This window comes from Panthera tigris, chromosome A2 (genome assembly GCF_018350195.1).
Source record: "Panthera tigris isolate Pti1 chromosome A2, P.tigris_Pti1_mat1.1, whole genome shotgun sequence".
Taxonomy (NCBI): domain Eukaryota; kingdom Metazoa; phylum Chordata; class Mammalia; order Carnivora; family Felidae; genus Panthera; species Panthera tigris.
The window spans coordinates 155,787,382-155,814,895 of NC_056661.1; the positions used below are offsets into that span (position 1 = coordinate 155,787,382).

The 27,514-nt window shown below is 56.4% G+C and overlaps 2 protein-coding genes across 3 annotated transcripts; one reads left to right on the forward strand and one right to left on the reverse strand.

The window, feature by feature from the left end:
- Positions 1 to 204: 204 nt before the first annotated feature.
- ZYX (zyxin) lies at positions 205 to 9,105 on the forward strand. The gene is made up of 10 exons (XM_042974255.1): positions 205 to 307; positions 456 to 675; positions 1,159 to 1,358; positions 1,511 to 1,603; positions 1,700 to 2,230; positions 6,208 to 6,328; positions 6,444 to 6,613; positions 6,748 to 6,926; positions 7,795 to 7,915; positions 8,521 to 9,105. Exons 2-10 carry the CDS (start codon positions 468 to 470, stop codon positions 8,623 to 8,625), a joined length of 1,728 nt encoding a protein of 575 aa, XP_042830189.1. The 5' UTR covers positions 205 to 307; positions 456 to 467; the 3' UTR covers positions 8,626 to 9,105.
- Positions 9,106 to 9,318: 213 nt separating this feature from the next.
- On the reverse strand, positions 9,319 to 25,814 carry EPHA1 (EPH receptor A1). Of its 2 annotated transcripts, XM_042974153.1 has the most exons (18): positions 25,687 to 25,814; positions 24,535 to 24,602; positions 19,808 to 20,089; positions 17,412 to 17,814; positions 17,014 to 17,169; positions 16,383 to 16,727; positions 16,102 to 16,229; positions 15,694 to 15,844; positions 14,693 to 14,789; positions 14,412 to 14,470; positions 13,540 to 13,665; positions 12,525 to 12,710; positions 12,302 to 12,363; positions 11,959 to 12,165; positions 11,620 to 11,769; positions 11,172 to 11,365; positions 9,627 to 9,782; positions 9,319 to 9,537 (listed from the first exon to the last, which is right to left on the reverse strand). In XM_042974153.1, the coding sequence occupies exons 1-18, from the start codon at positions 25,766 to 25,768 to the stop codon at positions 9,459 to 9,461; spliced, it is 2,931 nt and encodes a 976-aa protein (XP_042830087.1). In that variant the 5' UTR covers positions 25,769 to 25,814; the 3' UTR covers positions 9,319 to 9,458. The 2 variants fall into 2 exon arrangements, with proteins under 2 accessions (XP_042830087.1, XP_042830091.1); XM_042974157.1 differs by lacking the exons at positions 9,319 to 9,537; positions 9,627 to 9,782 and having other exon boundaries at positions 11,252 to 11,365; positions 11,620 to 11,833.
- Positions 25,815 to 27,514: the final 1,700 nt, after the last annotated feature.

Here is a 27,514-nt window from a genome sequence, read left to right on the forward strand (position 1 = left end):
CCGGGGCGGCGGGGGCGGCAGAGCGGGGGCGGGAGGACTTCGGCTGAGCCTCCGGCCTCAGGGCAAGAGCCGGGCCTCTTCCTGGGGGAGTTTCCTGCCGGGTCCGCCCTCCCCGCCTCTCCCCGCCCCCTCTCCGGGCCGCTCCTTGTATGGTCTGAGCGCCGCTCTCTCCCCGCCCCCTCCTTCCCTCCCTCTTCCCTGCGTCCCTCCCCGCCAGGCTGGAGGCTGCTCGGGACCCGGACGCAGAGTCCGCGCACCCGGCTGCGAGGCGGCCACCCGAGACGCGGCGCGCACGCTCCGGCCCGCGGTGAGGCGCGGGGAGCCGCCCGGCGGACGCGCACGGGGAAGGGCGGGGGCGCGGGCGCCGCGCGCGGGGGGCGGGGGGGGAGCCGGGCCGGCGAGGGGTCGTCTGCCCGGGTCGCGCGCCGCGTAACCTGGCCGCCCGCCCCCAGCAGCCCGGCCCGGCCATGGCGGCCCCCCGCCCGCCTCCCGCGATCTCCGTGTCGGTCTCCGCTCCGGCTTTTTACGCCCCGCAGAAGAAGTTCGGCCCGGTGGTGGCCCCAAAGCCCAAAGTGAATCCTTTCCGGCCCGGGGATAGCGAGCCTCCCCCGGCCGCCGGGGCCCAGCGCGCGCAGATGGGCCGGGTGGGCGAGATCCCCCCGCCGCCCGCGGAAGGTATGCGGCTGGGCTTGGGGGCTGGACCCCGGCAGGCGCCGGGCCGGGGACAGCGGTGTCGGGAGTTTGGGGGTGTCTGGAAAGGTTGCGGCGAAGGGGGCTGGGCGCAGCTAGCCTGTCCCGAGCAGATGTTCTTACCTCATCGCGGAGCTCATGGCTGGGAGCCAGGGCTCCTGGGACCGTTCCAAGTCCCCCGCCTGGGGGGTAGGAGGCGGGAATGTGGGGCACGAATCTTCCCCTCTGGGTCCGTTTTCCCAAGTGTAACGGGAGCTGCATCACTCCTGGGTCGAGCCCCCGCCTTTACTGACCCCGTGCTCCCAGGGCGTCCTGCGTCTTCCTTTGCTTCCCACACGCTCTCCGGCGAAGGGGGGGTGGGGGGCGAGAGGTCTTGGGTTAGGGGTTAGAAGGAGAGTAACTTGGGGAAGGGGTAGTGGGGGCCCCGCTGACTGTCCTCTCCTGTCTTCTCTGGTCTTCCTACCTCAGACTTTCCCCCGCCACCCCCTCCCATCCTTGGGGATGGCGACGACTCGGAGGGAGCTCTGGGAGGTGCCTTCCCACCTCCCCCTCCCCCTATCGAGGAACCGTTTCCCCTTGCGCCTCTGGAGGAGGAGATCTTCCCTTCCCCACCGCCTCCACTGGAGGAGGAGGGAGGGCCTGAGGCCGCCATACCTCCCCCCCCACAGGTATGGAAGCTTTGGAAGGGCGGCTACACTGGGACACCCCCAAAGGGAGCAGAGGAGAGTCCTTACCTCTGATCTCCCCTGCATCTCTGGCCTGATTGGGGTGGGGTGGGAACGAAGACCTGGGATGGGTGCTCAGACCCCGGACTCTCCAGCCCAGGGAGAAGGTGAGCAGTATTGATTTGGAGATCGACTCTCTGTCCTCACTGCTGGATGACATGACCAGGAATGATCCCTTCAAAGCCCGGGTAAGGGACTGGAGAGGGGGAGGGTGGGGGGAGGGGAGGAGGAGGGCAGGCCTGCTCCTCTAACTGAGCTTCTCTCCTCTCCCGCTACCTGTGCAGGTGTCATCTGGATATGTACCCCCACCAGTCGCTACTCCATACATTCCCAAGTCCAATACTAAGCCTGCAACTGGGGGCACAGCACCCCTGCCTCCTTGGAAGTCCCCTTCTAGCTCCCAGCCTCTGCCCCAGGCTCAGGCTCAGCCTCTGAGCCAGACCCAGTTCCACGTGCAGCCCCAGGTCAAGCCTCAGGTCCAGCTTCACGTGCAGCCCCAGCCCCAGTCCCAGCCCCAGCCTCAGCCTGTGCCTTTGGCGAACACCCAGCCTCGAGGACCCCCAGCCCCATCTCCGGCCCCAAAGTTTTCTCCAGTGGCTTCCAAGTTTACTCCTGTGGCTTCCAAGTTCAGCCCTGGAGCCCCAGGGGGACCTGGGTCACAGCCTAATCAGAAGTTGGGGTCCCCTGAAGCTCCCTCTTCCAGTAGCACAGGCTCCCCTCAGTCCCCCAGCTTCACCTATGCTCAGCAGAAGGAGAGGCCCCGAGTGCAGGAGAAGCAGCATCCAGTGGCCCCACCAGCGCAAAGCCAAAATCAGGTGAGGGAGGGTGGGGAGGCCAGGCTGAGACCAGGGGGCCAGAGAATGAGGGCGAAGGTGGTCCCAGTGAGGTGGGCGGCGTGGTGGGATAGGAGTTTGGAGCCTCTGAAGTTGGCCAAGCGGGTCAGTGGTAAGAGAAAGCTCTTCTGAGGAGGGCCTGGCAGGGTCTGGGTCTGGGTCTGGGTCTGGGTGGGGCCTGACTGGGCTTTGGGGGAGCAGAATAGGCTGTGAATCAAGGGAAGGATTTGGTGGACCCTCCCTTGCACCCTGCCCCCTAGAATGTTAAAGGGAGGGATGAGATCATCACCAGTTTGACCTTGCTTCTTCCCCCTTCTTAGATTCTTGTGTACATCTCTCTGCTCCTCTGAGCCACCCTCACGGCCCCAGCGCCCACCCCAGGGCCCATCTGGTGATAAGAGTCACAGTGGCAGTAAACACTGGCTGAGCCAGCATTTGCTGGGTGCCAGGCTCTGTGCTCTGTGCTCTGGAGGGAAGAGATCTCAGAGGTTAAGTCTGAGGGAGTCAGATGGGCCTGGGATAGAATTCCTGGCTCACAAGACCCTAGGCAAGTTAGGTGAACTTTCAGCCTCAGTTTCCCCATCTTTACCATAACACCCCACACAACAGTTTTGTGAAGATTAAGTGAGCTCACTCGAAGTAGAAAGTGCTGGGGTCTGTATCTAGCTCTTGAATGCTCAAAATAGAAAAGTTATTCCTGTCTGACCATTTCTGCCTTCTGGTTGGGGGGATTGAGGTCTGAGTAGAAGGGCCCCTGAGGGTCGTCTAGTCCTACCAGCCATCAAGTTAACTGACGGCGTGGGGGTGTGTGTTTGTGTGCAGACACAGTGGAGGAAGAGATACTAAATGCCAGTGAGTTTTGCAGAACCTGGTGTTTCAGAGCTCCGGACAGGCGTCAAGATGGGGGCCTGTGGGTTAGGAAAGGCATCATCGCACCTGAGTGCCTTGAAGGATGGTGGGACTTGAGGTTGGAGAAGAGCAGGAAGGGCATTTGGGCAGGAAGAGCATGAGCAAGACTCAAGGGCACAAGCATGCCAGGGTGTTTGGAGAACACACAGTAGTCGGTTCCTGTGGGAGGATTGCAGAGCTGTACCGAGGGAGGGAGGGGCTGGCTGGAGGGAGGAGGAAATAATAAAATAGCACACCAAGGGAGCATGTCCGTCCTGGAGAGTCACGAATGGGTTCTGAGGAGTTGCATGGCCAGGCTGGAGGGCTGGCGACAGCCGACAGCCCAGCCGTGCTTTTGGAAGCTTTGGGAAAAGTTTTTTGGCAGAGGTGCAGGCTGGAGGTAGGAGGTCAGCAAAGTGAGGGAGAGTTCATTCCTGGGCAACTGTAGTGTTAATGGAAAATAAGGTCGAGATAGGAGAGCTGTTAAAAAGGAAGAGCCTCCAGGCTTGGTAGCCGATAAGCCTTTGGAAGAGGAGGGGTGTGTTGGGGAATGACAGTACTGCTGACCGAATAGAGAAGTCCAGAAGGGGAAATGGTTCGGACGGGAAGGGGAGGGGTCCAGCTGTTAGCCTGTTGAGCAACAGGTTCCAGGAGGGCTTGGCCTCAGCTGGGACTGTCATTCAGTTAGAAATGGAGGCCTGGGTGTCAGGTGGGGGCGGCAGACTCGAGGTGTGGGTGTACATGGTGTAGTGTGTGGTGCCCCGGGCGTGGCACGGGCTGCCGAGGGGCCCAGGGGATGCCGAGCAGGAGGAGCTGAGGGCCTGGGAGGAACCTCGGGTGATGCTCAGGTTGACCACGAGGGAGGGGGGCAGGCGGAAGAGGGGCTCCAGACGGAGTGGGGTCTCGTTGGAAGAGAGTGTGATGGCTGAGGAGTTCTTCAGTGGTGCGGGCGAGGACTGAGCCCAGAGATTTGACTATTCAGAAGTCCTAGATGGCTGTGGGGTGGCCTGTTGGTGCCCTGTGGTGGGGAGGGTGTGTGTGCGTGTGTGTGTGTGTGTGTGTGTGTGTGTGTGTGTGTGTGTGTGTATGCGTGAGAGAGAAAGAGAGGGAGAAAAGCAGAGGGAAGAAGCTGATGAAAGAGGGGTTTATGATGCCTGAGAGCAGGGGCTGCTGCTAGGATGGAGTCCTGGAGGGAAACACGGGGTCACCCCCGCCCCCAGGCATTCCCAGAGAGCAAGGGCAGTGTGGCCACAGGGTTTTCTGGGAGAGGAGGGAGCTGGAGCTGGCTGGCTTCCGTCTTCTCGGTCATGTAGGAGGTGAGGTCATCGGTGAGCCGGGAGCGAGGGGAGGACGCAGTTGGGGGCTCGAGGAGATGGAAAGGTTTGGAACAGCTGCTGTGGGGAAGGCGACTGGGAATCCGCAGGAGCCAAATACCAGACAGCCGGGCTGAGGCTGGAGGGCGCAGAGGGCGCTGCAGTGTTTGGAGAACCCACTCTGCAGTGTTCAGGGAGCCCTCCACCTACTTCCTGCAGCTTGGAGTCAGAAGCAGGAAGCAGGCAGTGGCATGACCCAGGGTTGAGATGGAGCCAGATGAACAAGAGATGGTGGCTGAGGGTGGCCTTGTAGAAATGAATGGTTAAGGGAGCAGACTGGGTGGGGAGGCGAGCCAGAAAGTTTCGATGCGTAAGACGCAGGGGGTGGGCTGGGAAGCAGAGGAGCCTTTCTGATCGGCTCATTCGGTTGGTGTGAATGGGGAAGGAGGGCGGAAGGTAATCATTGGGAGGTCAAGCCTAGGATCATGGCGTAAGATGAGCTTGACCAGTGAGTGGCAATTTCGAAGTGTTCCGTGGTGGAAGGTACCTGAGCTGGAAGCACGTTTGGAGCCACTGAAGTTGAAGAGCTAGAGGGCCGAGGGCCACGGGTGTTGAAGCTGTGGCAGGCAGAGAGGAAACTGTGGCTGCACTGAGTATGTCTTGAAAGGGTTGTGCATACCTGCGGGGAGCTGATGTCCGTGAATGGTTCCTACTTCCAGAGAGCGGGACAGGCGTCTAAGTGGTACCAGAGAGCAAGGGCCCTTCCTCTGTCCCCAAGACGCCAGGAAGGGAAGATTGGGAGAGGGAGGGGTGGAGCTCACATTGTGGGAAGGGGCTTACAGGGGACGCTCTATGTGGAAAACGCCTGGAGCTCTGGATGCACACGGGTGTGAGCACGATGGAGCCGGGGCCGAGGGGAAGGTGGCTGTGGGAGGAGGTAGCTCGGAGGCTTTGGGGTTCCAGTGTTACAGGAACCGAGGCGTTATTGGCAGGCGGCAGGTGGGACATTCCATTCTGCGCGGGCCGCAGTCCTGGGAAACCAGCCCCATGTTTCTATGGGAGCCTCGTGGAAGCACTGGTAGCCCCTGCGGCAGCTCCCCCTGGGACCGCTCGGGGTTCCTGGCAGTGCCCCCCACCCCCGGTCCGCAGCTCTCCCAGGACCCTCTTAATAGAAAGGGGAGGCGGGTGGAGGGAATGGTCCTACTCTGAGGCCTGCCGGGGAGGCCGCTTGGGGAGCTGTGGGCTGGGCTCCCAACGACAGCCCTGGGGGTTTAACCTGTGATTCCCGCCTGTGTTGTATCCGCACGCTGACAGGGGCCGCTCAGAGCAGGCGGGCCGGGTAGGTGTGTGTGCACACGGGTGCACACGCCATCACGCGCCGACCTCTTCCGTGGGGGGCCATGTCTGCGCATGCTCTGTGGAGTTGACGCGTGGCCGGGTGTGTTGGCTGCTTCGGGGACCTCAGCTGCTGTGTGTGTGGCCTCTGTCCGCTCAGTTGTTCTGGCCTGTCCGTGACTGCCCGGGGGGATGGGGGGTGGGGGGTGGGCAAAGTGGGTGGAAGGTTCATCCCCTTCCCCTTATTTGCGTGGTGCTGGGGGTCAGGGAGGGAGAAGGAGGAGCTTTCAGAGTCCAACGTGAGCGTCTGGGAAATGCGCGGGGAGTCAGCCCTCATTGGAAGAAAGTGGCCAAGCTGGCTGGGGAGAGTTCTTGGAGGAAGATGACTGTCGAGAGAGGATGAAGAGAGTGTTGGGGTTTCAGGTCCGCTCCCCTGGGGCCCCCGGACCTCTGACTCTGAAGGAGGTGGAGGAGCTGGAGCAGCTGACCCAGCAGCTGATGCAGGACATGGAGCACCCTCAGAGGCAGAACGTGGCTGTCAACGGTGAGCTCACCCGCTGCCCCGCGGGCTCCTGGGCTCCGCCCCCCGCCGCCAGAGCCTCCGATCCCTTGCCCCGCTCCTTCCTCCTATTGCCTTCTGTGTTCTCTGGCCTCTCCAGAGTCCTGTGGCCGGTGTCATCAGCCCCTGGCACGCACGCAGCCTGCAGTTCGGGCTCTGGGGCAGTTGTTCCACATCACCTGCTTTACCTGCCACCAGTGTGAGCAGCAGCTGCAGGGACAGCAGTTCTACAGCCTGGAGGGGGCGCCCTACTGTGAGGGCTGCTATACCGTGAGTCAGGGCTGGGCCGAGGGGCACGCCGCCGGGCTCAGTCAAGGGCCGGGTGGGGACTTGGGGCCGACGCACCTCGGCAGCTGCCTTTTGGGTGCCAGTTCCTTGCCGATGTCCTGCTGCTACCTCCTTAGGACACCCTGGAGAAGTGCAACACCTGCGGACAGCCCATCACTGACCGCATGCTGAGGGCCACCGGCAAAGCCTACCACCCGCAGTGCTTCACCTGTGTGGTCTGCTCCTGCCCGCTGGAGGGCACCTCCTTCATTGTGGATCAGGCCAACCGGCCCCACTGTGTACCCGACTACCACAAGTGAGGACCCACCTCCTGTCTTCTGGGCTCTTCTCTGGCTGCCAGTCGCGGTCGTCTGGGAGCTGGGTTGCCTCCTGATTCTGAGACAGCCCCCAACCCCTGGCCTTCCTTTCTGGCCCCACATCCTGTGTGTAGACAGCAGAGACCAGTTCATCTGGATTTAGCTGTCCAGTGGCCTCAGACCTTGGTAGCAAGTCTTGGCTGCTGGCAAGTGCCCTCTGGCCTTTGGCTCGCTGAGGCTTCTCGTGGGTGCGGTCTTGCGTTCAACAATGTGTGCTGGAATGACTTCATTTCACGCAGGCTGGGTTCTAAAAGTTCTTTCGGAAATCAGCTTTTTGGAACTCTGGTTTTTCCCTAGAAACAGTGTTTACAAGGTGGCTACTTTCTGAGGCCAGTGGCAGAATCCCATAGCTCAAGGGCGGTGCAGGGAAGCTGCAGAATCCGACTCCCACCTCTGACGGTGTGTCTGAGGTGTGTGTTGTTAAGAATTCCACCTTAGGCGTCTAGAACTTCACATCCCTCCCTCCATACACCCCAGTGGTCTGGCAGAGAGACACCTGTGTGGCCGAAGGCTAGGGTCAAGGGTCCAGGGATGGGGGCTGGAGAAGGATGCCTCTGACTGCAGTGTGGATGACAGACGGAGTCAAGACCCAGTGGCAGAGGTTCCTGGAGTGGGTGAGGGGAAAGGTGGGAAACCCCTTGACAAGGGCCAGATAAGGTGGCTCGTCTCAGGACTTTGTGTGGCGCAAAATGGGCTAAGTCTGCCCTGTTGCCACGCAACCACGGTCTCCCTCCCCTGCGCTTTCACGGGCAGCCCTGGGTACCCCTTGCCCCGTGCTGACTCCTGCCCCGCTCTCGGCCCCTCCAGGCAGTACGCCCCCAGGTGCTCGGTCTGCGAAGGGCCCATCATGCCTGAGCCTGGCCGCGAGGAGACCGTGCGAGTGGTCGCTCTGGATAAGAACTTCCACATGAAGTGCTACAAGTGTGAGGTTGGCCGGCCCCCAGGGCTGGGAGGTGGTGGGACACTGCTCGCTACCAGGTGGTTGGTGGGCAGTGCCAGCCTGGAGGTCGCAGTTGCAATTTTGAGGGGGCGCGGTGCCCATACCTGTCCCCACCCAGATGCTCCCATCACTGCCCATGACGCAGGGAGGGGTTTCTGTGGGGTTTCACTGAGCTTCCGCTGTATTTCAGATAAACCAAGAAAGGGGGCAGCCAGTGGGAGGAAAGGGTGTGGGGCTTCGCTATTTTGGGGAGGGGGGATGTGCTTGGTGAGGCTAAAGGAGGAAGTGAGGGCAGTTGAGGCAGGTGGGGGAGGCCCCACATCTTTTATTGGGTGGAGGCCTTGGGAACAGCTCTTCCCACTGCTCGCCTTGGGCAGGAGAGGCCTAGGGACAAGAGTGAAAATGGGCAGTAGAAGAAGTGAGGATAGGGCTTAGGGGTAGGTGTGACTGGGGACACAGGCAGTGACGCTGGGCATCAGCCAAGGCATGGAGCATTTGGTCTTCCTAATTTAAAGGTGGAGGTGTCGGGGGTGGGGGGGCGCTCGGGCGGTGCACCGGGGCCTTCCCAATGGCGGACTCTTCCTTCCTTCCAGGACTGCGGGAAGCCACTGTCCATTGAGGCAGATGACAACGGCTGCTTCCCCCTGGATGGCCACGTGCTCTGCCGGAAGTGCCACACTGCCAGAGCCCAGACCTGAGTGGGCACCGGCGAGTCCGTTCCTTCCCCATTAGCGGACCATCCACACTGAGACCACCCTGCCCTCCACCTGCCCTGCCCCCCTTCAGTTATCTTCTGATGTTCAGCCTCTCCTTCCACACCAGTCCCTGCCCCGTATCCCAGGTGTCCTGTGCAAAGCCCCGACATGGCCTAGGGCTGCAGCGTCCCAGCTCTGGGTTTCCAGTCCACCCCCGTCCTGCAAGGACCACCCCCCCCCCCCAGGTGTGCCCCACCTGAGGGGGCACCAGGTTGAGCGCTGCTGCTTTCACTGCTGCACCGATGCCCTTGGCTGGTCCCCTAGCAGCCGTGCATTCTGCTTGCTGAGGGCCTGGAGACCCCCTGACTCGGGGAGGCTGGGCTGGGCTGGGCTGGGTTGACTGGCCTGGACACCCCCACCCACCCCCATGCTGCCGGGTTGTGGCTACAGCTACAGATAAAAAAAACCACCTGTTTTCCAGAATTCTCAGGAATCTTTCTTGTGTGTACAGCCCTCACGGGTGGGATGGAGGAGATACAGGGATAAAAAAGCCCGGGGTAAAGGTGAAAACTCCGTTCCTGTTTATTTACAAAAATATATATGTATATGTATATATATTAAACCCTCCCCCAAGTCCCTCCCCCAATTACCTTTTCACTTCTACCCCCACCTCCCTTTTTAAAACAAAGGCTCCTGGGTCCAGAGGTGAGTTCCTCAGGCAAGGGTGGGCAGGAGCAGCACCGAAGGCCTACATCTTGTAGGATGAGGGGAGGGCCATGGGGAGTGACCATGGTCCCATCCTTGCTCTTTGAGGCCAGGGTAGGTGCAGGAGGGGCTCAGTCCTTGAATCCCTGAATACTGCAAAGGATGCGCTTCTGGTGTCCCGGCAGCGTGATTCCCATCTGTGCCAGGTCCCTGTGGGCGACGAAAGGGGACTGTGAGTCTGGGCTCAACCCCCAGCAGCCCTCCCTGCCTGGGGCCCCCTCTCCCCCCGGGGTTCTCACTCGGCCGTCAGCTCCAACACACACTCCATGGTGTCCAGCCCAGCCGAGCGGAAGTGCAGAATGTAGCGTTTCATTCGTATGGATTCCAGCCACTCAGGGACGCTTCGATAGGGGATCCCATCGGAGCCACTCAAGCTGGGAAGGCGGAGCGTCACCCTGTGGGACAAGGGGTCCCTCGGTTGCACGGGACGTGCAGGGGCTGTCCGCAGCTTCCTGCCCCAGCTTTTCTGAGATCGGGGCTCAGCCTCTGAGCATCTGCAGCCAGCATTCAAGTTGGGTGTCTGAGCACAGAGATTATCTGGACTTTGTGGATTAGCCTGGCCATTGTCTGCGAACTCATTTCCTGGCCCAAGTCCTGGTGTGCTCACGGCAACAGGCAGGCTGACGGTCCTGTGGCACTGATAGACTCAGGGGAGGTGACAGCCCTGGGAGCCCCCAACAGAAGCATGCCATCAGCCCATCTCCCACGGGAGTGGCCAGTCCTGAGTGACTGGTGGCTGGTTAAGACTCAAGCGTCAACCACCACAGTTGAGAGGAAGCAGACGGCAGGAGAGCGGAGGCTTTAGAAGCTAGGCATGGTCCTGCCGTTTTCGGGGCGGCCCCCTGACTTCTGGGAGCAGCCACGGCTTGCCCCCTCCACCTCGGCTGTTATTCTTGCACTCCGACACCCTCAAAGACAATGAGTGTTGCTGTGCTAAAGCCAGCCAGGGCCAAAACCATTAGCAAAGTAAATCTGCTGGGGGAAAAATACTCAACATTCCAGAAAGATTAGCACACGCAGTCTCCAGTATACGAGGGAGTTGTTGCTCCAAAAGATAGTTTCAAAAGCCGGAGCTTGGAGCATATTTTCTCCCAGAAACAAGGTTATATATGGTGGTGTGATATGGAGGCCAGCATGCCAGGGCTGGTTCACCCGATCCAGCATTCAGAGTCCAGCCGTGCCCATCTCCCCCACCTCACTCCTGCCACCAGTTCATTCTCCACATGCCGGCAATGTTTCTGGTAAAACACGATGCTGACCATGTCCCTCCGACTTACAAGCTGGTCAGCGGTTCTCTGCGCTCAGGGTAGAGTCCAAACTTCTCAGCAGAGCTGGTCCCCCTTGCACTGACCCCACCATCTCTGCTGGGACCCTGCGCTATTTGTAACCGGTCTTCCCTAAGCTCCCCGACCCAGGCTGGCCATGTGCTCTGGGAGACCCCACGAGGCTGTCCCTCCCTCGGCCATGACATGCACACATCCCACTGTCTAGCACTTGCCGGTTACTCTATCTCCCCCACCCCAATCCCCACCCAAGTGAACAAGCTCTCTGGAGTAGTTATTGGGTCGTAGGCACTGTTTATATGTGCTTTCCATCTCTGTGCTTGCTTTCTATCCTACCAACCCAGACTTATCAAGGATGGGACGGCGTCTTCTGCCCAAGGGCAGACGCCGCACTCTGTCCACAGGTCCACAGGCCTAGCACTCGGTGAATGTTGCTGAACGCCCATTTTCCTTCTGCCAGATCTGCCCTCTGAATCCCCTTGCCCTCTCCAATGTGGTTACCTGGGATCAAAGTTGGCAATGGTCCTCAGGGGGTGGGGGTTGGCAAGCAATTGCTCCAGATGTGCCTTCAGCTGGTGGAAGGAGGGCCGACGGGCTCGGTCATAGGCCCAGCAGTTCTTCATGAGTTCATAGAGAGGGGCAGGGCAGTCCACGGGAGGGGGCAGCCGGTACCCATCCTCAATGCTCTTCATTACCTGCAGCAGGGGAGCAGGGAGGGGCCCCATGAGAAGCCTCTGTGCACACAAGATCACTGCGATAGAGCCTCTTCCCACCCCCTGACCAGTAGGAAAGAGAACAGGGAGTAAGACAACGGGGACAGAGGAGCAAGAGTGCAGAAAGGCTGGGTCACGGAGAAAGAATAGGATGTCTGCAGGAAGGGGCCACGGGAAGGTTTGGGGAGATGAGAAGTCAGTCAGGGGTGACATGGGGAGGACTACCCCAGGCTTACCTCCTGATTGCTCATCTCCCCGTACGGTTTGTCCCCAAAACTCAGAACCTCCCACATCACAATCCCAAAGCTCCACACGTCGCTGGCCGTGGTGAAGGTGCGATGGGCAATGGCTTCGGGGGCTGTCCAACGGATGGGGATCTTTCCTCCCTAACAGGGCATGTAGAGCAGAAAGGTGATGTGTTTCAGGGCAAGGAGGGGCGCGAGAAAGCACCTGTGCAAAGGGATGAGTCATTACTGTGTCCACAAAAGCGCGCGTCCCATACTCATACGTGTGTGACTGTATGTATGCCACACAGTTGCATGAGAGTATAGACGCAGCGAGCACAGGGCTCTAACCTGGGTTTCGTAAGTGCCATCAAAGTTGTCCAGAAGGCGGGTGAGGCCAAAGTCAGACACCTTGCAGCACAGGTTCTGACTCACTAAGATGTTCCTGGCGGCCAGGTCCCGGTGGACATAACTGTGGTCGCTGAGGTAGTTCATGCCTGACGCGATGCCCTGCAGCATAGCCACCAGCTGCCCAGGGACCAGCTGGTCTTCCTGCTCCTGTAGCAGGGTGAGCGGGCCAGTTAGGCACCGGGCAGGGTCTCCTCCTCCCAAACCAGGAGCCCAAACCCAGGCATCCATGGTGCATTCCCCTCCCCAGCATTCCCCTCCCCAGCTGGCTGTCCACCCTCCTCACCCTCAGGAAGGCATCCAGGGCTCCGTTCTCCATAAACTCCGTGATGATCATGATGGGCTTTCCTGAGACACAAAGCACAAGTCGGCCTGGCAGCCTCTACCCATCTCCTCCCAGAACCAGACTTCCTGCCCTTGGCAGCAGATCTCCCCTACGCTTCCGGTGCTCTCATGCCCTCCCTTCCTCCTCCTTCCCTCCCCATGCTCCTGGAGACCACTGCTCCTACTCTTGGTGACGACGCCTTCCAGATGCAAAATGTGTGGGTGGCTGAACTGGCCCATGATGGTGGCCTCTCGAAGGAAGTTCCACCACTGGCCGTCTGGAGATGTGTCTTTCAAGGTCTTAATGGCCACAGTCTTGCAGTCCTGGCTGGGGATCCTCAGGGTCCCTCGATACACTTCTCCAAACTCTCCTGGGTGGAAAGAAAACAGGCCATGGCCCGATGCCCCTGGGGGGACAGGTAGCAGTATCCTCTAGCACCCTGGTTCTTTTCTTCGCTGGATCAGAAAAGTGGCTTGCCCTTTGTGGGACAGGGGCTTGGGCCGTACTTCCTAGGGAAGGGGCCAGGAGTCTGGAGGAGCGGTGCAGCCACACAACCTGTTCGGCACAGTGTCCCAGGTGAGCAGAGTTCTCAGCTAACAGTAGGTGCTCGGTAAATGCCAGGTGAGTGCGTGCTGTGCAGTGGCACCGGGCTGTGTTTATAAAGGGCGGGGTGGGCCGGGGCCAGTGCGCCAGTGACTGGGGAGGCTAACCATTGCCTCCTCTCGCGCGAGCTCCTCCGGTCACAGCGCAGCTGGCTTGGCTGCAGAGCCAGCAAGGACACTGCTGAGCTTTGTTCTCTGCTCAGATCCGTTTCCTCTAGTGACCCAAGGGATCAGGGCAGCCCAAGGACACTGGGCCCCTGGTGGGGTGGAATGCGGGGCGAGGGAGGCTCTGAAGCTCTCCCACGTTTGGGAACCATCTGAGAAGAGCCTGAGCCTGGGGACGACGACCCCTCTGCTGACAAAGATGATGTGTTTAAGGCTGTTCATCAGAAACTCCATAACCACCAAAGCAAACTGTGTAGGAAGCAGGGGCTGCTTGAGGACATCTGATAAAGGGGTTACAGCATGACCACAGCAATTCGAGGAAGATTCAGGGTAGAGCAGAAAGGAAACTCATCTAGGAGCTCTTGGGTCAACTGACGGGCCAGCCGGCTCGCAGCTCTGTGCTGCCACACACAGGGGACCTGCGGGGCTCACCTTCCCCTATGACAGTGTCCACAATCAGCCAGCCTGGATCAAGCTCCTGGGTGAAGTCCAGGGCTCCCTGGGCAGGGTCCTCATATGCTTGGAGGTCCACATACGGCTTAAGCCACAGCTTGTCCTCTGTAGGCAGAACGGGGGGCGGGGGGCTCACCACAGGAACTCGAACTTCAAGGCTCAGGAGTTTTTTTGTTCCCATAAGAGTCCTGTTTTGGCTAAAGTGGGAGAAAGTCTCCGTCCTTAGCAATGAGGTTCTTCCTCTGTCTACGCGCAAAGCTCTATGTCCTCGCCCCCAGAGTCCCAGAGCTGCAGGCAAGAACCTGGGGCTGAAAGCTGTTCACAGCCTCGAGTTACCCAATCTTTCCATGGCTTGCTGACCACACTTCAAATCTCTTGCCCTTCCTCCTCACCCCTGCTAGCCATACTCCTCCAATCACTCACACCTCATTCACATTCCCAGACAAGCCTCGCCCTCACCCTGTTACTCGGAGGGACCACTGCCTCCCCCTTTCGTGGGGGCACCTAATGAGGTGACCGGTAGGAAGTCCACATGCCTCGGAGGACTTCAGGGAGCCTGCCAGCAACCCCCTTCCCACCAAGCCTCGGCCAGCAGACCTGGCCAGCCAGGGTGTCAGAACAGTGGCACCAAGAGCTGACAGGTAATTGCACAGAGCCTCTGGGGGGCTATCAGTACAAAGTTAATTAACCAAAGTTAATTAGGTAGCAAAACAGAAAAGCTCCAGAGACCATGGCCCCGACTCGTGCTCCCAGAGTTGGCTTGGCAAATGTGGGTTCTTTGGTTCTATCCCAGTGGCGCCTCCCAAGCCCACCCCCCCCCCCCCCCAAACACACAGGTGCCCTGGACTCACCTCGGTTCACGTCAGTGACGCGATCACGGGGCCTCTGCTGGTGTCGCCGCTGAGCTTTCCTGCAGGGGTGAGGGAGCATTGCTTTAGAGTCCTGGGACTGCCGCAGGGGCCCAGGGAGCTCTGGCTGGGTTTTACCCACAAACCACAGGGGCTGGGGGCACAGGACGGGGTGGGGGAATGCTGGAGGGAGCTTTCATACTAGCGGAGGGGAGGGGTGTTGGGGCTGCATTCCAGGGCTTCTGGGGCCCTGGGTGGCAGCCGGCAAGGGGCAGGAACAGCACCTTGAGCGGAAGAAGAGCATCCCCAGCAGCAGAGCTACACCCAGCAGCAGCCCAAAGATGATGGCCACAATCTCTCCTCCAGTCAGGCCCCTGGAAACTGTGGCACAGGGGGTGAGGAGGGCTGGAGGGCTCAGAGTCCACATGGACGATGAAGGCTACAAGGGCACACCCAGGGGCAGGTCCCTCAGTGGGCCTCAAGTGTGTGTCCCCTGTGCGAAGAGATGGGGGAGTGTGGGGGGGGAGCATGCGGAGAGGCCTCACCCTGGGGCCCCTAGCTTTGGGCTGCCTGGTGACAAGCACGAAACTGGGGGGCTAGGAGGTTTGGCAGGATCCTGGCTGGCAGTATCCAGCAGCAGCAGGTGTTCTGAGGAGGGGCGCCTGGGTGGCTCAGTTGGTTTAGTTTCCCATTCTTTTTTTTTAAGTGTATTATTCATTTTTGAGAGAGACAAAGAGAGTGGGGGAGGGGCAGAGAGAGAGAGAGAGGGAGAGAGAACCCCAAGCAGACTCCATGCTGTCAGCGTGGAGCCCGATGTAGGGCTCAGACTCACAAAACATGAGATCATGACCTGAGCTGAAACCAAGAGTCAGTCGCTTAACCACCTGAGCCACCCAGGTGCTCCCGGTGTCTGACTCTTGATTTCAGCTCAGGTCATGATCCCAGGGTCGCGGGACTGAGGTCCCAGGTCCTTGCTGAGTGTGGAGCCTGCTTAAGATTCTTTCTGTCTCTCTCTCTCTCTCTCTCTCTCTCTCTCTGTGTGTGTGCCCCTTCCCCTGCTTGTGCTCTTAAAAAAATGTCTGAGATTACTATGGGGAGGGGGCTTTGTGGGAATCCATGTGGGGCTCTCTCCGCTGAGGCAGTTCCTATGTGTACGTGCATGTATGTGCATATGCACATACATAGCGGAAGAGGAAAGGTCACTGATTGGAGCAGTGTTTGAGAAGCCTCAGTGGGATGACGTGTGCATGTGTGTTTGGGGCAGAACACAGGATAACCCACCCACCTGGCGGGCTTGTCCGGAACTCATGATCAGGGGAGAAAGGGCCAGGCCCTAGAGGGGTCAGCATTCGAACTCTGACAATGTACGTGGTGTCTGGCTGCAGCTCGGTCAGCAAGACCCTGGGTTCTAGAACCATCTGGTGCCTTTCTTCGTCCTGTGGATGAGAACCAACGGAAACTGGGCTGTGCAGAGAGAGACCTGGTGGAGGCGATGGCAGTCTTGGGATCATGTGGACAGGGGTGGCTTGGGGAATGGTCAGGGCAGGGCTGTTTGCAGGCTTTGTCCTGAGAAAGCCACACCGTTCACTTCGGCCAGTTCTCCCTCCGTCCCATCACCCAGGCTAGGAATGGCGAGTTGTGCCCCAGAACAGACACCCAGACACCAGGGACTGTTTCTCTGCCTCATCCTCACCTGATTCACCACATGCAGCTCGTAGCTCAAGTTCCCCCCTGGACTGCGGGGCCGGGACCCTGCCCAGGTCAGTTCCAGCTGCCGTGGCTCCTTCTTTACCAGCCTCAGGGACAAGCCTGACAGTGACTCTGTGAGTCAAGAGGGTTCCAGGGGGTTTGGGAAGAAAGAAGAAAGAACCTAAGTCGCTTTTTGATTGCTTTCTGCCCATCAATCTGTCTCTGTGGTCCTGAGCCCTTCTGGTTTCCTTCAGTCCTGTCCTGGCCCCTGCCCAGGTCACTCACCTGCGTGCCCCATGCTGATGCTCAGTGAGGTGCTGGCATGCGTGGATGCGCCAAACCCCGACACTCCATTCTGGGCCTCAACGTTAAAGGTGTAGTTGGCGTAGGGTTCAAGGCCGTTGACACGCACGGCCGGTGCCGTGAGCCCGCTGGCTCCCGGGGAAAAGCGCACAGTTCCCCCGCAGGGTTGGCAGGGTCCCCCGTCCACTGCTGCTCCCCGACACTGAGAACACCCCACACTGTACCTCACATCCTGGCGCCCCCCCATATCTGCTGGGGGTTCCCAACGCAGGGAGAGCTGAGTCCCCAAAACAGAGAAGCTCAGGTTTCGGGGAACTGAGGGGGGCCCTGTAAGGAGAAGAGGGGCCATTAGGTGGAACCAGCTTTGCTCTCATCTAGCCTGCTGGCCCCTGCCTCCTCCCACCGCTGAAGGCCTTGCTGGGAGATTGGATTCAGACCCAGCTCAGCTCTGCATTCTTCCAGGAAAGTGGGGGGAGGGGGAGGAGCTCTAACGTCTGGCACTTTAAATGGTGCTCAATTTCTGAAAAGTTCCGGAAAACTTCGACCTTAACATGGGCTCACCAAAAGTCCTGCGCTTTCTCACAGATGGCCAGGCCCTCCCCCTTGGACTCACGCGTGCACGCCACTTGGGGGCCCTCCCCCAGGGCTCGGAAATGGCCGCTCTCACAGGTGCAGACGGTGGCCCCCTCCGGCTCGGCTGTGCTATGCTCTGGACACTTGAGACAATGTGGTGCATCTGTGTCTGCCCGGTAGGAGCCGCTAGGGCAGGCTGGAGGGAGAAAGCAGCAGAGCCATGGTTGGCCAATGTGTTTACAGGCAGAATCATCCCCATTCGCCACCGCCTCCAATCCTCTGTACCAGAAGCACCCTGCATGTGTCTCCTGGGGTGCTCAGCCACACAGTCAACACTTCGCGGAGATGGAGCGTGGACCTCCTCCCCTCCCTCGGCACCTGGAGGCCCTCCCCCGAGTGGCCCCTGCAAGTGCCCACCACCTCCTCCGGCCTCCTTACCCAGGCATCCTTTACCGCTGCTGCCTTCCTCGTAGCCAGGCTCACAGTGGCATCGGCCCACGGGCACCAACCACTCACCCTCCGGACTGCAGTGCATGCGTGGTGCACCCGCCGGACCAGGGCTGGCCTGGGCATGGGGCAAGCAGGTCCCTGCCACTTCCACCAACCCGCCGGGTCCGGGCAGTGTGTCGGGGAATCGGGCCAAGCCCTGCACGGCCTCAGGACAGCGCTGGTAGAACACCCTTACAGACACCAGGGCCACGCAGGCACCTGGGTTGTGGAAAGCGAGGTAGAGGCCTCGGCGGGTCAGGCGGCCCAAGGAGCAGCGCTCCACGTTCAGCTTCACGGCGCCAGACGCGAGGTCTCGGATGGTGAAGCTCTGGTCTGCAGCCACAGTGGTCACCTGGGAAGGAGAGGTGTCCGAGAAGGGGATGGTAAAGTTATGCTTCACTCCCACGGAACAGAAAACAGTTGTTTGCTCTATACTTTATAGTTCAGGGGCGCCTGGGTGGCCCAGTGGTTGAGCGTCCGACTTTAGCTCGGGTCATGATCTCATGGTTCATGAGTTCAAGCCCCACATCGGGCTCTCTGCTGTCAGTGCAGAGCCTGCTTTGCACCTTCTGTCCACCCCGCCGCTCCTCCCATGTTTGTACTCTCTCTCTCAAAAATAAATAAACATTAAAAAAATACTTTAGGGGTGCCCAGGTGGCTCAGTCACTTAAGCCTCTTACTTTGGCTCAGGTCACGATCTCACGATTTATAGGTTCCAGCCCCATGTAGGGCTCTAGTCTGACGGCTCAGAGCCTGGAGTGTTCTTTGGATTCTGTGTCTCCCTCTCTCTCTGCTCCTCCCCCACTCATACTCTGTGTCTCTTTCTCAAAATAAATGAACATTAAAATATAAAATAAATAAATAAATAAATAAATAAAGTATAGTTTACACAACTGTAAACCAAGGGCTTATTACTTGTGAGCTACTGGCTAAGTGTCTTATGTGTGTTATGCTGTTGAGTCCTTGCAGTAAACCTATGAGGTAGGATGGATTACCATCCCCACTTAACAGATGAAGAAACTGAGGCGAAGAGAGGCTAGAGACCTTGGACAAGATCACACAGCTACATGATGGGACTGGTAACCAGGCAGTGAGACGCTATAGCCCATATAATTTCCACTATTCGAAGGTGTTCCCAGCGTCTGTGCCAATGAGGTGATCAGTTATGAAGTGCGTCATCATTCATTTATTACTAATAACAAACTTTACAACATCTTCTCTTTGGGAAAAAAAAAAAAACAAAAAAACGAGAGCACGTCCTATAATAATATGCTTCTTACGCTTTTGCATTCCGGTACGTCTTCTTGAGTAGGAAAGAGAGGGATAGTATTAGAGAGATAGCCTGCAGAGAAGTGTCTCCCTACACAGCTCTAGGTAGACCCACGGGGGTGTGTCACTCGCAAGCAGCCTGGGTGCTGATAGCAAAAGTCCAAATACCTCCACCAGGGAATGCCGTTATCTCAACGGAGGCAAAGCCGCTGAAACAGATAAGGCCGGCACTATTGTCATCACTATTTTAAGACAAGAAAACCTCTCAGAGGTTAAGTGCAGAGCGCAAAGGCCGGACGGCGCAGAAAAGGCAAAGTAGTTCCTCCTTATCCGCGGTCCGGCTTTCGCGGCTTCAGCTTGGCAGCTGTCAAAGACCGCAGGGCTGTCAACCACGCCTACGAGCAGAGACTCCTCCTCCTGACCTTGCGTCAGAAGGTCAATAGTAGCCGGGTGCGCCGGCTCCACGCCACGCCACGCCACGCCACGCCACGCCACGCCACGCCACGCCACGCCACGCCACGCCACGCCACGCCACGTCACGTCACGTCACGTCACGTCACAGGCTGACGACAGGACTCAGCGGTGCTTCGTTCCTCGCTCCCTCTCCTGGAGAGGCGTTTTGTCATCTTGCAGCGCCACGAGGAAAGGGGTGAGTACAGCACGTGAAATATTTTGAGACAGAGGGAGAGGGAAAGAGACTATACTCTGATAACTTATATTACAGTGTACTGTTATCATTGTTTTATTTTATTACGAGCCAGTGTTGTGTCTCTGGCTCCGTTCTGATTTATACGTGAAAGCTTAACCGCGGGAATGTACGTATCGGGGTTCAGTACTGTCTGTGCAGGCATCCCGGGGGGGGGGGTCCTGGGAGGTATGTCCCGCAGGTCAGGGGGCCTCTACGCTACTCAAATCCACCTCTTCTGATTGCTAGTCCCGCATTCTTGTCCTTATTGGACGCCTAGATCCTCTTTCTCTTTCTTCTGCCACTGTCTCTTTTCCTGAGCTGAGCGGGGGCAGGAACCAGTGTTAGGACCAAGGTGGCAGGGGTGGGAGGTGGGGCGGGGTAGAAGCACCTTCTGGAACAAGGGCCGTCGGAGCTGAATGCCCACGTCCTGGTCGCTCTCCATGTACAGGAGGTTGAAGGTCTCCTTGCAGCCCAGAGGCCTGGCTCCCCCGGGGAAGCTCTTACAGTCCCTCACGGTGAATTGCAGCTCCACATGGACACGCGAAGCTTCCTCCCCCCGGTAAATCCAGTTGGAGCGCAGCCAGTGGTCAGTGTCCCCGCCATCTTGCAGTGGGCAGTCCTGGTACATGTAGAGGGGTGTCCCATTCAGTATCTGCTGCACTTCACTCCACTGCGAGAAGGAAAAATCCGAGTTAGGCTCCATCCAAGTCATCACCTGCTCCCTAAACTCTGGTTTTCTAGAGCTGATGATGGGGAAGCTGGTGTCAGAGCTCCCCCAGTTCACCTGCTTGTCCTGCTCTCTTTCCACCCCCCCCCCCCCCCCCCCCCCCCGGGCTCCAGGAGAAGAAGCTAAATGTTTAGAGTCAGGATTTATTTGGATACAGGATGGGCAAAACAATACCCCCATGCGATCTGCAGCCAGCCCCGAACTCTTCAGTGAGCCCACTTCAGCTGCAGAAGTATGAGCACCGCTTTTTTACCTCTCTCATCAGTCAGGATTGTCAAGTGCCCCAAAGGCCGACTTTTATGGCAGAAACTCATTCACAAAACCTTTCTGCCTATTTGTGTAGAAAAGAGGATACTACCTTTAACATTAAGGCCCCTAAGCTTTTGGAGGGCACGAACAAGCATAAATCTCTTCTGTATGGAATGAACTCACCCTCTCCAATATTCCCTCCAGTTATGGTCACTATCAAAATCAACAATGGATGGGGTTGCTTGGACTCGTAGACACCATCTAGTCCACCCCTGTTAACTGCTTTTACATGAAAAGCATTTTATTTTTATTTATTTATTAAAATTTTTTTTTAATGTTTATTTATATTTGAGAGAGAAAGTGCACAAGCAGGGGAGGGGCAGAGAGAGAGATGGAGACAATATGAAACAGGCTCCAGGCTCTGAGCTGTGAGCACAGAGCCCGATGAGGGACTCAAACTCACGAACCGTGAGATCATAACCTGAGCTGAAATGGGATGCTTAGCCGACTGAGCCACCCAGGAGCCCCAAAAGCATTTTATTTTTAAACTTAGTAATAACAATGGCTAGCACTAATACAGGACTTACCACGCACCAGTCACTGTTATAAACACTTTCCATGATGGACACTGAGTCACAACGAGGTTAAGTGACTTGCCCTGTGCACTCAGTCATTAGGAGGCAGAGCTGGGATGTGCACCCAGGCACTCTAGGCTCCAGAGTTTATGCTCTCTTTCTTTCTTTCTTTCTTTCTCTTTTTTTTTTTTTTTAAGTAGGCTCCCTGCCCAGTGTGGGGCATGAACTCATGACCCTGAGGTCAAGAGTCACATGCTCCACTAAGCCAGCCAGGTGCTCCTATGTTCTTGATCATTTAATTTCTAAGGGCTAATTATTAAAGTCAAAGAAGGGGCATCTGGGTGGCTCAGTCTGTTAAGCGTCCGACTTCGGCTCAGGTCATGATCTCAAGGTTCATGGATTGAAGTCCCACGTAGGGCCCTGAGCTGACTGTGCCCAGCCTGCTTGGGATTCTCTCCCTTTCTCTCTGCCCTCCCCCCCGCAACATGCACACACTTTCAAAATAAATAAGTTTTTTTTTTTTTAAGTCAAAGAATAAACATATATAATATAAAGTGAAAGTCCTCCCACCCGACTACCTCTTCACGGGAAGTTATTCTTAACAATTTGGAGTGAAGCTCCCCAGACCATTTTCAGTGCCTCTAGAGAAACGTTTGAATGTTTTTCTGTGTTTTTAACATAATTTTTTAACCTGTTATTTTGTAACCTACTTTTTGTTTTTAACAAATAAAAAGTCTTTGAAAGATGTTCACGAGAGTATAAAAAGATCTACCTAAGTCTTTTTAGCAATCCATAAAATAGTATTCCATTGTATGGATGTACTGTAATTTATTTAATTATTCTATTGTTGGACATTTAGGTAGCTTCTAGTTTTTTTTTTTAAGTAAACGTGTAGATTTCTATAAGATTTCTGTAGAAGTGCTGTATTAAAAGGTAAATATTATAAACTTTGTAAGAAGATACTGTCAAATTGGCCTCCAAAAAGGATTTATCAATTTATACTTTCACCAACAATGCATGAGGGCTCATTTTTTTTTTTTGAGAAACTGGATATTGAAGATCTCTTTACTTTTGGCCTCTCTTATGGACAAAACACAGCTTCCTGCCATTTTAATTTACATTTCTTTTGAGAAGGAGGCTGTGCGTTTCTATTTTGTTCATTGGCTATCTGTATTTTTATGTAATTATGTGTTTGTAAACTTTGCCTGTTACCTTTTGAGTGTTCATTTGGATGAACCTTTTTTTTTTTTTTTTTTACATCATAGATGCTAATCGTTTGCTTGAAATATGTTTCAAATGTTTTCTTCCTGTCATGCCACTTAATTTGCTATTGATATCTTTGATGTTGGCCTACATTTAAAAATTTTACATAGTAACGTCTATCTTCTCTCCCTTTATGAATTCTAAGTCGTGTATTTTGCTTGGGAAGCTCTCTCATCCCAAACTTACAAGGATCTTGTGTATTTTCTCCTCATATTTCTGTGGATTTCGTTTTTAGGTTTAGATTTTAATCTCCTTAGAATTTATTTTTTGGTGTAAAGTATGAAATGGAGATGTAACTTCACATTCTTCTTCTTCCTTGTTATTTTTAAATTAACTTTTTTAAAAGTTTACTTCTTTATTTTTGAGAGAGGGAGTGCATGTGAGTGGGGGAGGGGCAGAGAAAGAGAGGAGAGAGAGAATCCCAAGCAGGCTCTCTGCTGTCAGCCCACAAGGGGCTCAAACTCACGAACCCATGAGATCTTGACCTGAGCCTTAAAGAGGAGTCTCAGGCCCTTAGAACATCTTCTGTAAGGGCCTTCATTGCTACTCTCAGCTCTGGGAAAAAGTAGGGGAAAGCACCATCAACTGAGAACTGGGTGGGGTGTGGCAGGGGCAGGAGTATATGAGGTACATAATTTTGCACTGTGTGAGGCAGTTCAGAGATTGGGCAGGGGGTGTCCAGCAGTGAAGGCATCCGGGGCCTGTTCTTAGCAGGAAACTGTGATGAGGAAGCCCAAGGGGAAGGCATGGCGTGGAGGTCAGGTGGAAGGGTGGTAGGCGGTTAATGTGCAGCTCATTAGCTAGATTGTCATGGCTGCAGCTGGAGCCCGGAGGAGCAGATGTTCCCAGCTGTGACTTGCCTTTCCCAGTTCCAGCGGTGACAGATGGGGTAGAACCAGCTGCCCGGGATCAGCAACAAGGATCCTTTCACTTATCACTCGGGCTGCTGGCTGCTACATGGGTACATTCTGGTGAGCCTGAATCCAAGTGCATGTGTGTGAGATGAGGGGAGGGGACACGGCAGACATTGGGAGTCTGTAACTGCTCCCGTCTTCTTGCCCTCCCGGTGCAAATATATTATATATGTATGTAATGCACATGTATGCATATGTATGTGCATGTATGCATTACATATGCTGTTTGACCTGAGCTGCACAAGGGGCCTTGCTTCCACTCCAGCCCAATTAGGGAAGAGTTATTTGGGTGGGGGTGGCCGGGGCACAGCGAAGGCCTGTGGGAGCCAGCTAATGGACCTGCAGCCCTCATTGTGGAGTGATTAGCTGCTTTATGAGATGAGGCGCCTATTACGGCTGGCCTAATCCAGGATTTTCCAAGCAGCCCCTCCTGTAGGATACATTATGGTTTAGTCTATTAATTCTAATTATAGGCCACTCTGTGGGAGAACTAAGAGTAGAGCCAGGACCCTAGGACCCAGAGGGAAAGAAAGCAGGTGACCCCAATACCAGAAATAGAGGCTGCGTTCCTACAGGAATAGGAAGGCCAAAGGGGTCCAGGACCAGAGGGAAGGAGGCCCTGAGGCCAGACTCCAGGAAGCTGAGACAGCGAGGGCAGCCTCCTGGGGTTCTGTGGCCAGCTCTGCTGAGTGATGGAAAGGTGTGCTTTGGGACTCACAAGAACGTCTCTCTGCTCACTAGGTCTTAGGAATATCTGTGGAGGGAAGGGACTTGGAGCAGGTTCAGACAGCTGGAATGCATGCTGTGCCTGGGCTGAGGAAAATGGACAAGGTGCCAAGCGCTCAGGGACCTCTAGTGGGAGGGCAGCTTTGAATTTTGGGGAGGCAAACACCCTTTGAAGAACTTGCTGAAAACTTTGGCTTTCCTATCCAGAAAAGAATATCCCCATACATCTATACAATTTAGGATCCACTTTTATGGGGTTCCTTGACCCTTGACCCTCTGAAGTCTGTCTGTGCAACTCTATTGGGATAGATGGACCTCACATTGAAGATACATCTGGTGTTTTGGTTCTTAGCCCTCAATGATTGCATCCCTGGTCCCGTTCATCCCCTGCCTGGGGGATTGTGGTCTCATCACCTCCCAAGTCCTCTCTCTGTCTGGGGCAGGGAGGGGAGGAGCCAGGCATTGAAGCGTTCTTCTGGGGTGAAGCCTGAACCCCCCCCCCCCCAAATGTCCCATTCAGGAGGCTCTGACTCACCTCCCTTCCCCCTCCCTGAGGAGACACTTCCAGTTTTTCCTGCTCTTTTCTCCGTTCCTCCACCCACCTCTCCGCCCATTTCCCACTGGCCTGCAGCTTTGAGCCTTCCCCTCCCTTGACACTTACCCCATCCTCTGGGGGATCCAGCAGCCAGCCCAGCTCTCCCTGTGCTGTGCTCGTGTCCATCAGAGTGACTGAAGTGGTGAGGAAAAGGTCGGTCACCCTTGGGGGAGGAGGACCCACACGTGCAACCCACATTCCTCATTCTGGGCCCCCAGCCCCAAGGCTTCAACATCCTGTTCCTAACAGCTGTGACTTCCTGAGGTTTAGCTGGGGAAGGAGGAGTGAAGAGCTCAGGGATTAGTCTGTCTTCCTCCAGAGTGTGAAGGGAGGAAGGCAGAGTCGGGCAAGGGTTGGAGGGCTGGATCCTTGACCAAAGTCAAGGCAGGAAGTGTTGGGAAGCGCAGCCCCACGTAAGACCTGCACCCTCTCACTCAGCAGTGGCTGGTGCTGGCTGGGGGAAATTCAGCAGCTGCAGAATTGGAAGAGTGTGTGGGCAAGAGAGGATCTCAGCCCCTGGGGGTCCTGAGTGGGTAGGGTGTGGTCAGGGAACCTTACAGGGGGTTCCTGAGTGGGGAGGCTCCTTCCTACAGGCAAATGGCCTGCTCTGCCTGTGGTTGGGGGTGTGCAGTGACGGTACCGGGCGTAGCTCTTGAGCCTGGGAAAATGGGGGTAGTAGGGCCAGAGAGGGTGTACAGGCCTTCACCATTAAGATTTGATCTCTACATCTGGAAACTCCTGCATCCCGAGTTCGAATCCATTCCCCCCAGTGGCAGGTCCCTCTGCCCACCCCCACCCCGCGCCCCCTCAGGCATAGGATGGCATAAGGGGACTTCCCACCCCTGACTTCATAGGGTCCGGATCTTTGGGTTGGGCACCTGAGACTGAGACTGCCTGAGAATGAGGGATCCCCACGAGTGCTGGGGGGGGCGGGGCGGGAGTCTGGACGCCGCTTCCCCGCAGCGGTCAGTAGGTCCCTCCCCACCACCAGGCGCAAACTGTTGATCAGGGCGACTGACCAGGGCCACCAGTTGTTTGGGGGTCAAAGACCAAAGACTGGCCTGGCCAGTCGATCGCCTGGCGGCAGGGCAAAACAAGAGCGCTGGAGAGGGGCGCGCGCGGAGAGGGCCTCCGCAGGAATGCCGGCTCCTGGAAAGGGTGCCGGCCGGGCCCCTGGGGGGGGGGGGGCGGGGGCGGGGGCGGGGCGGGGGTCGGTACCTTCCTTGGCGCGCGCCCCGGGGGGCAGCGGGGCGCAGAGCAGCAGCAGCAGCCCGAGCCCCAGGGGCCAGCGCCGCTCCATGGCGCCGGCCGGGACCTGGGACCTCGGCCCAGACGGCTGGGTCAGGTCGCGAGGACTGCGCGAGCTGGGAGGGCCGGGCGGGGGCGGGGGGCGGGGCCGGCACCGGGGGCGGAGCCGGGCCTCACCTGGATCACCTTCTTAAAGGGACAGTAGAGCAGGAAGGAAACTTGTTAGACAGGTAATAAACTTCAAAAACCGGAGGCGTCTGGACCGGAATGAGACTGCGGGCGCCGCCTGGTGGGTGGGATTAGGAATCGACTAACCCAGTTCGAATTAACCAGAATTAACCCAGTTCTAATTCTAATCCTAAACTCAACCTTTAACCTAATTCTACCTCTGACTTGAACTACACCTTTGTGTTTCTCCCTCTCTCTTTCTAAAGAAAGCAGTTCCTAGCAATGTAATAGCCACGGGGGAAGGCAGGGTTTTATGCTGCAGTAGGGGAGGCTTAGACGACCATAATGCAAGGTGGGCTACAACTCTGAGAGAAACACCTGGAGACTCAGAAGAGGAAGGAAGCCCAGCCTTCAGGGCAACAGTAGGTGAGTCTTTAGGGAGTAGGCCGTGTGAGCTGGGTTTTCAGTGGCAGAGATTGGGAAAGGCATGAGCAAGGGCCTGAGGCAGGGAGCCCCAAGGTGCGCTCTGGGAGTGGTGAATGGACCAGTTTGACTGCTGGGGCACAGGATTTGTCTTGGGAGTGGGGCAGAGAGTCAGGTGTGTCCAGAGCAGGGAAGGTCTTAGTAAACATGTTACCATGAGCTTTACAGAGCAAAAGAGAGGAACCTGTGAGGGGTTCTGAGCACAAGTGTTAAGTGGGAGCAGGTCCAGCCTGCTTGAGTCCTGTCTAGTTGGAGACAACCCACGTCCCTCCCACCCTCTTGGAGACCTCCTTACGTTATATTTAATAAATGTTTATTCACTTTCTACTTTGCATGCATCAAGCTCTGAGAGACTCAAAGAAGAGTAAGACAGTCCTTGCCCTAAACAAGCTGTTGGTCGGAAGAGGGCATGAAGCCAACACATTTGACTCAAATGACAGATAGGAGTAGACCCCAGCTGAGGTACAAAATGGGGGCAACAGTGGCTCAAATGGGAGCAATACATCTATTTAGGATGGTGGGGGCTCCGCTCCTGGGGCCTCTCCTTCCTTTACCCTTCCCTGGGTCCATCTCATTTGGGTGAATGATTCGTAGTCTTTGTATCATTTCAGTTGTTGCATTTTCAGTGACTGTGGTACATTACAGGTGCTTACTTTATTAATGAAAAATTAATACTTCTCGGGGTTTCTATTTGTTGTACAGATTAAGAATGAGAAGAAAATGGCTTGTAATTTTCTGGCCCAGACTGTCCTCGTTGGCATGAATAAATAAATGTAATCCATGGATCTTGGTTGGAAAATTCACGTTGAACAGAAAAGAAACAAAATGGAAAGGAGAGTCCTCCCTTCTTCCACCCTCTAACTCCTCTCCCCAGTGTTAATGGCCACCAGTTGTGTCTTGAGATTCTCCCAGGATTTTCCCCCTAAGCACACACACATGCATGCTTTTAGAATGTATACAGAGGGGCCAGTGGATACACACTGTTCAGCACCAGGGGCCTCTTTCTAATGGTAAGTACTTTGGGAAGGAGGCGGAGGCTCCTGCAGGCCCACTGGGGTCAGAGCTTTGTGATTTCAGCAGGGAGGAATGGGCAAAGGGTGCACAGCCAACAGAAGGGGGGAAATGGAGCAAGCTTTGGACAATTGCT